The sequence below is a fragment of the Halichoerus grypus genome, chromosome 7, assembly GCF_964656455.1.
Source record: "Halichoerus grypus chromosome 7, mHalGry1.hap1.1, whole genome shotgun sequence".
Classification (NCBI taxonomy): Eukaryota; Metazoa; Chordata; class Mammalia; order Carnivora; family Phocidae; genus Halichoerus; species Halichoerus grypus.
Window position 1 is genome coordinate 2,960,677 of NC_135718.1, and position 7,433 is coordinate 2,968,109.

The following is a 7,433-nucleotide window of genomic DNA, read 5'->3' on the forward strand; positions in this document are numbered from 1 at the left end:
CATAAAATATGATTTTATTATACTTACGTATTTAATTAGACGGCCGGCACCGTAATGGATTTTGAGATGGGACTGGCGCAACAGCTTTGATAATTCACTTATCTTTGGCAATAGTCATTAACCCCCAACACCAGCAAAATAGATTGCTTTCCAACACATCTTTTTTTTTTTTTCTCACCCCTTCCAAGAGGCGTGGGGGTCCCCAGATAACGTAAATCGGACTTTGATTTTTCCCGAATAATTAAAATATTAACGTACACACACTGCCAATTCATGGAAAAAGAGAGTGCCACCCCATACCGGCCAGGAAAGGGGTGCCCTGCGACACACTTGCACCCTGAAACCTGTTTTGGTTTTGTTTTAATCGAAAGGGCCTGCTTTCTCTCGGCAGGGAAGTGCCGGGACAGCTCCTGGGCGTCCCCTGGGTCTCTGCTCCGTGTCGTGCAGACGTCCTTTGGGCGGGCAGCGCGCCTGGGTTCCGAGTCCCCGCTGCAGGAGCTCTGCCGCCGGGCCCACGCGTTGCCCGTGCCCTGCTGCCCTCCCGATTCCTCGAAACCAGTCGGGAAGCTGCGCGCCGCGCGCTCACCCGGGCCCGGCGGCACTGAGGGCAGGACCCCAGCGCCCGCGGCGTCCGCTCGGCTTTTAGAGAGGCTGGCGCCGGGGAGGTCTAGCTACCGAGCAGGGCGCGCAGCCGGACCCCCGGCTCCGGGTCGCCGGAGAGGCCGGGCGCGCTTCCTGTCCGTCCGGAGAGCCCGGAGCCTTCTTTGTCACTCGCCGCGTTTAAGCACAGGCCGGGGGACCGGGTCTCCCGTGGCCACCGGGAAAGAGAGAGCATCTGGCAGGGCCCGCCTCCGACGTGGGTCCTCAGCCCGGCACTCGGCGGCCTCCGCCAGGGCAGAAAACACCGGCGCCCGGCGAGGCCCAGACCGGGGCAGACCGGCCCCCCAGCAGCCTTAGGTCTGTTTAGAAACCAGGCTGGGCTGCGCGCCCCGCCTTGGCGAGGGAGCCCTGCCCTCTCCACCGCCCCCCCTCCCCATCCCCTGTCGGTTGCTTGCCCCTTCAGCCCCCTCCCTGCGGCCTGCGTGCTGCTTCCCACTTTCCCCCTTTGGGCCGCCCCAGGGCGAGCTGAGGCCCTTTGCGTTTGTTGCGTGCGTTTGGGCAACTTGGGGGCGTCTGGGCACTTTACCCCCTCCTCCCTACAGTGTTTTGACCGTGTGGCTGATTTGGGGAGGAGGTATTCAGGGGGCCGAGCGGCAATCGTGCAGAGGCTGTTTGTTTCATTTCGAGATTTATTTGGGCGAGTAGTAACTTCCTGGGCTGCGGGTGGGCGCGAGGAGCCGCGGAGCGTGGCTGGGGGCGGCGGCGGCGGCGCTCGGTGGCGCTCGGTGGCGGCGGGGCTCGCGGGGCTCGCGGGGCTCGGGCCGGCTCGCGGCGCCGTCAGGCAGTCAGTCAGCGAGCGCGGCGGCGGCGGCGGCGGCGAGGGGCGCGGCGAGGGGCGGCCGCTCCCATATATGGCGCAGGCGCCGCCCCCCGACGTCACCCTCTGACAGCGCCGCTCCCGGGGGCTTCGAGTTTTGGCTCCCGGGAAAGGGTCCATTCCTCGGGGAGAGAGGGCTGAGTTTTGTGCGCCTCCGTCCGCTGCGCGCGCCGCTCCAGGCCCCGCCGCGCCCCGCCTGCGCCCGGGACTGCGCCGCGGCACTCACTGCCCCGTTTATTTGTCTTTGGAGCAGGCGGGCCGCGCCAGAAGCGGGCGATCCCGCAGTGTCCTGCAGCCGCGGACGCCGCCTGGCTAGGATGACACCACGTTGAGCGCGCCTGCAAACAACAACAACAACAACCGCATCCGCGGCCACCGCGTCCTGCTCCTCCGAAGCGCCGCCGCCGCCGCCGGGGCCGCCGGTGCCGCCGCTTCCGCGTCCCCGGCCGTCCGGAGCGCCCGGCCGCCGGTGTATGTCGCGCCTGCCCGGGACGGGCTGAAGCCGGCGGCGGGCCGGACCGCAGGCGCCGAGCAGGGCGAGCGCGGCCAGGGCAGCCGCCTGCCGCCGAGCCCCGAGCGCCGCTGCTCGCGGAAGCGCTTTCGGCCGGGAGCTGCGGCCGCCGCCAGCAGTTTTCATGTTTGGGATTCAGGAGAATATTCCGCGCGGGGGGACGACCATGAAGGAGGAGCCGCTGGGCAGCGGCATGAACCCGGTGCGCTCGTGGATGCACACGGCGGGGGTGGTGGACGCCAACACGGCCGCCCAGAGGTACGTACCGGCCGCCCCCGCGCGCCCTGGCCCCGGCCCCGCCGGGTCCCCGCAGCCGGCCGGCGCCGCGCTCCTCACCGGGCCGCTGTCTCTTTCCTCCCGCAGCGGCGTGGGGCTGGCGCGGGCGCACTTCGAGAAGCAGCCGCCTTCCAACCTCCGCAAGTCCAATTTCTTCCACTTCGTGCTGGCGCTCTACGACAGGCAGGGCCAGCCGGTGGAGATCGAAAGGACCGCTTTTGTGGACTTTGTGGAGAAAGAGAAAGTAAGTGCAAACACACAGTCACGCCCTCCGTCCTTCTAGAAGGGGGAGGCAGGCGGTGCCCAAGCGCGGTGGCCCCAGTGCCCCCCTCGGCGGCGGGGACCGCTCCGCCAGGCGCCCCCGCCGCCGCCGCCGCCACGTGCGGCCGCCCGGGCCCGCCGAGGGCTGCGCAACTTCTCCGCGCCCGGACTCACTCGGGGCGAGGAGGACGCTGGGCTTCCAGCAGGAGAGTGACATCAGCGCGCCGCTCCGAGCTGGGACTCCTGCCATGTGTGAGGCCACGGGCCTCGGTCGCGGAGGGGCACCGAGCGCGGTGGCCGCGCCGGACACCGATCCCACTCAATGCAATTATTTATCGTTCCTTTCAGGAGCCCAACAACGAGAAAACCAACAACGGCATCCACTATAAACTCCAGTTGCTGTACAGCAACGGTAAGTGGCCGCCGCCGCCTGCCCGCCCCTGCCCGGCTCGCGCCCCTTTCCCGAGACAGCGGCTAGAGGACATAAAGATTTTGAGATTAAAATGACACGGATGTAAACACGAATTCTTCTCATGGCATAGAAGGAAAACAAAACATAAACGATCAATAAGTCGATGGCACTTCACATGATTAACCGGTGGGGCGTGAAGCAGAAAGTAAAAAGGGGGATCGATATGGGCTTCAGCAGAGCATCACTTTTAAGTGACTTTTTTCAATTTTGCAAATTAATGTTAATTATTGAGATGGGGGAAGCTCCATAAACGGGAGCATAACTTACTTCCTGTGCACGAGTTTTTAAAAAAAATCCTCGAGAGACATTAGAAGGAGTTCAAACTCTCACTCATTTGGTGCTCTCTGTTTTCTAAAAAATAAATGAGCGCATGGGCCCACCGGTGTGGCGACCAGGCCTGCTCTCAGTCTGGCAAATTTGTTGCACCTTTCAGTGCAAACCTCGGAGTCTTGAGGTTCTTAATTAAGAAAACAAACCAAGAGAAGGCGAAGTGATTGGGGTTCCCTTTCTTGCCTTTTAAAGGGCACGCCTAAGTTTTGCTCCTTCACTGCCCACAGCGGTCCTGAGTTACCGACTTCCTGTGCCCCAGGTGCCCTCGCTAAAATCCTGATGAGAATTTGTCCCTGTTTTTTGCAGGAGTCAGAACGGAGCAGGATCTGTATGTTCGCCTCATAGATTCAATGACCAAACAGGTGAGAAAGTTCAAACCTCCGCACTAGTCCGCGCTGCTCAGCTGTCTTGTCCTGGGGTTGAGATGGGGGTGCTGACAAACGGAACTGGTGGAGTTGTTTTGCATCTAGTTTCCTTGACATGCTAATGAGAATTCCATATTTATTGGAATAAATGATGCGATGGGTAAAACAGTTCATGTTGTGTCGTTAGAACAGGACATCTATGCTTTCATCAGATGGCGTGTGATTGGGATAAAATTCTGTCTTAATTAGTTATGGTAATTAATATTTGACAGAAATTTCAGGATACTTCCCCTCTTGTATATATTTTTAAATGTTTCTCTGCTTGGAATCATTTCATTGATTTTTTTTTTTTCTATAACAAAGGCATCTAACTCCTTTCCAAAGCCCATTGAGTTGGACTTGATTAGTTCATTTTTTTCTCCTTTCCAGTGTGATGGTCTAGTAACGCGAGACGTTGATTTGGATTTAAAAGTGAAATGTGTTGGGGTGAAAAGTCACCTTGTTCTCCGCTAGTGCGTCTTCACCTTTCAGCCTCCCCTCTCCATAATTCAAACTCCCAGCTCCAGAGGTCACCCACATCCGTCCATTGCTCTGGGAGCAGCTTTTGCTCTCTCTCCCACCCTCTGTCATACCTTGTAAATAACATAATTACAAGCAGTTCCTTATTAAATTATTTAACCTGTCTTGGTCAACTTTTCCGATGATAACTATTGGCTATCAGTAATGTGATTAAGTGCAGAAAAAGCGCTTCATTGCTTTCTGACCTTGTGCAGTCTCTGGCTGGTTTTGTACCGGGTGGTGTGTTGTTGTGTAGTCCTGGTAAAAATTTACCCCCCTCCTCATTTTCTTAAAATAGTGTTGGGGGAGGGGAAAGTTCAATGTGTACAGTAAACCCACTCCAACAGATTGATTTAACATATACTTCCAAGGTGGGCTTCGGGCTTAGAAATGAAAGTAGCACCTTCATTTTTGATGCTAACTTTAAGAATTGTGAGCCAAGGGAAAAAGAACTCCTTGGTGCTTCCTGCAGCCCAGCTCGCTCGCTTCCCACTCTGTGTACAGCAATTAGTTTTTGGATTTTACTTCCCCTTTAAAAGTTGGTCCTTACCTAGGCAACAAGCGGGTTGGATTTTAGTGTCTGCGGCGTAAAACAGTGTGGTTTTCTCTCAGAGTGGAACAGATCTTACAGGTAGACGACCGTGTTTCTGACAAAGACGGAGGCCGTGTGCCCTTCGGTAATTATTCCACTTGGATCCAGAGGAGCCTCTGGAACTAGGGCTGCTCGTTGACAGGGTGCTTTTATTTCCTTTGTATATAAGGGCTAAATGTTGTCGGAAGCCGCAGTGTTCTAATTAAGAGGTTGATGTAGGCAGCGCTAAGTTTCTCTGTTGTTGCTTAGAGGAGGAGGCTTCGTTTTAAGTGTATTCTTATTGTTCGTTTAGCCATGTACCTTTGCAACAGAAGCAGGGCTGAAAATAAAGGCATTTAATCTCCTCTCACTGACGGGATCGGGGGGAAGGAAAGAAATAGCCCAGTAACTGATCAAAGAGTCAATGGCGCTGAACCGACAGTTTATGGATTTCTGTTTGTGCTACAAAATAAAAAATAAATCACATATAAATACGGGGATCCATAGGAGGACAAGCCGAGCTCTCCGAAGTGCTGGTGTCCGCCTCGGCCAAGCCCCAGGCGGCCCGTTGGCCTGCGGTGACACCCATCACTTCTGTGGTTCCGAGCAGATCGGGAGGGAGTCTGGGGGAGAGGGGCTCGCTGGGACCCTTCCCTCTTCCCAGAGGGCAGCCTCAGGCTTTCTGGAGAAAGGGCTTTGTCCGCCTGGAAGTGGAGGAAAGTGTTAGAAGTGCCCGAGGAGATTGGAAGTAATTTCCAGATAATTTTCGGTGGGGGGAGGGAACTGGAGAGGGGGACTCCCCTCCCCCTTCCGTGGAATTTTTCTGCCGGGAACTTGCGGCTCCCGGCCCCCGCCCCCCGCCCCTCCCCCAGTGACCTTTCCCCCCCTTTTTTTCTTTTTCTGCGAGGCCGGCGGTGGGGCTGGCGCGGGCGGCGGTGCGGGCGGCCCCCGGCCCCCGGCCCCCGGCTCGGGTTCCGGGCGGCAGAGCCGGGCTGAGCGCGGTCGTGAGCGCACCTAGGGCTTCGCACCATCTGGCGGAGCCTCTGCTCAAAACCCACCCGAGCGTGTGCGCAGACACTGCCTTTTTACCCGAGAAAAATCATTGTTAGCAGTTTCAAAATAAACACCAGATTGGCCATTAGCACTTTCTTTCCAAATATCATCCGGCGGGGAGCACGTGGCCGCGCGGGCCCGGCGCCCCGGGGCCCCGAGCACTCCTGCGGGCGCCTGGCGCGGCCACGTGCGGCTGCAGCACCCCGGCCGCGGGCCGCGTTCGGAGCCCGGCCGCCCAGGGCCTCGCGGGAAGGCGGGCGGCCCGCCGCAGGCACCTGGCTCGGGAAGGCCGGCGGCAGCCGGGGCGCGCGGGCTCCGCACGAGCACACTGCTGCCCCGGCGGCTCCTCCCCGCTTCTCCGGTCGCGGCGCCTTCTGGTCGGCGGCTTCCAACACGCAGACTGGAACTCCGGGGAGACAATGGCCCAAGGACACGGCCGGCGCGGGCAGCCGAGGGGGTCCGGGAGCCCCGAGCCCCGTCCCCTCCGCTTCCTGCGCCCCGGCCTGGGCTTCTCTATTGCTACCCCCTCCCCCCCGCCCCCTGCTTCCGACCCAGCCCGGCTGGCACACTCCGGACCCCAAGGCCCGGCGCAGGCCCGGCGGGCGCCCGGGACGGGAGGCTGCCTTGGCCTAGCTCCGCTCCGGGGTGACTCTGCCGGGGAGGGTGGCCTGGCTGGGCCCTGACGCCTCCCGGTGCCCACCGTGCACCTGCAGCCCGCCAGGCCCGCAGCGCCCGGGGCGATTGGGCGCCAAAGCCACGGGCGCTGCGTAACCGCCGCCTCTGCTTGTCCCCCCTCCCGCCGCAGGCCATCGTGTACGAGGGCCAGGACAAGAACCCGGAGATGTGTCGCGTGCTGCTGACCCACGAGATAATGTGCAGGTGAGCGGCGGGCGCGGGCAGCGGGGGCGCGGGCGGCCTGGGCGCCAGCTGCGTCTACAAAGGACGCTGCCTGCAGGCGCCACCACCCCGCCCGGCTTCGGGTAGGGCATCGATTGAAATGCAATCGGCCGCAGTCTGCGCGCCTGGCCGCCGAGGAGCCGGCTCTCGCTTCCCCCGCCCCGGTGCGGACGCCCGACGCGACCGGCTGCTCGGCAGAGCGGATTAGTATGTTGGCCGTGTCGCGGCCGCGTAGTCAGAAAATGAAAACAGGTCCTGGGTGATGCCTCTGTCCCCGATGCGGGAGGAGTCAGAGAGCACTCGGAATCATTTTACTACTTCCTTCTCAAGCACTCGCATCCTGAGATACACAATTGTCTGTTATTGATAAAAAGGAAACTCTTTGTACTTATTATAGAGCTCGTGCATGTGAGAATTGGATTGTGATTCTGTCAGTTAACCTCTTCCCCAGAGCAGCGATGCATCGTTCATATTGTTGTTAGATTGTGTGCTCGTTCCTTGAGATCTCTGTCAGAAGAGCAATTTCCCACCTGTTTTTTTCTAACTACCACAAGACTTTCACCCCTACATGGCAAATAAAAATGCATCATTGACTTTGTATGTGCGGCATGTGAAATACAGTTGCAAGGAATAAGGACCTGCTTCGCGGGCTTCCAGGCGAC

The 7,433-nt window shown here is 59.4% G+C and overlaps 1 protein-coding gene and 1 long non-coding RNA gene across 15 annotated transcripts in view; one reads left to right on the top strand and one right to left on the bottom strand.

Moving 5' to 3' along the window:
• Positions 1-1,574: 1,574 nt before the first annotated feature.
• The window catches only part of EBF3 (EBF transcription factor 3), a 117,721-nt gene continuing 111,862 nt past the window's right edge, over positions 1,575-7,433 (top strand). For all 14 annotated transcript variants that reach the window (XM_036120720.2, XM_036120723.2, XM_036120721.2 and 11 more), the window contains exons 1-5: positions 1,575-2,246; positions 2,352-2,508; positions 2,874-2,937; positions 3,634-3,689; positions 6,680-6,753. In XM_036120720.2, the coding sequence (XP_035976613.1) occupies positions 2,113-2,246; positions 2,352-2,508; positions 2,874-2,937; positions 3,634-3,689; positions 6,680-6,753 (485 nt within the window). In that variant the 5' untranslated portion in view covers positions 1,575-2,112. The remainder of the gene's footprint in view (positions 2,247-2,351; positions 2,509-2,873; positions 2,938-3,633; positions 3,690-6,679; positions 6,754-7,433) is intronic.
• Positions 5,249-6,847, bottom strand: LOC144382525 (uncharacterized). Its single transcript, XR_013449556.1, has 2 exons — positions 6,736-6,847; positions 5,249-5,525 (listed from the first exon to the last, which is right to left on the bottom strand). It is a non-coding gene; the product is annotated as an uncharacterized LOC144382525 (long non-coding RNA).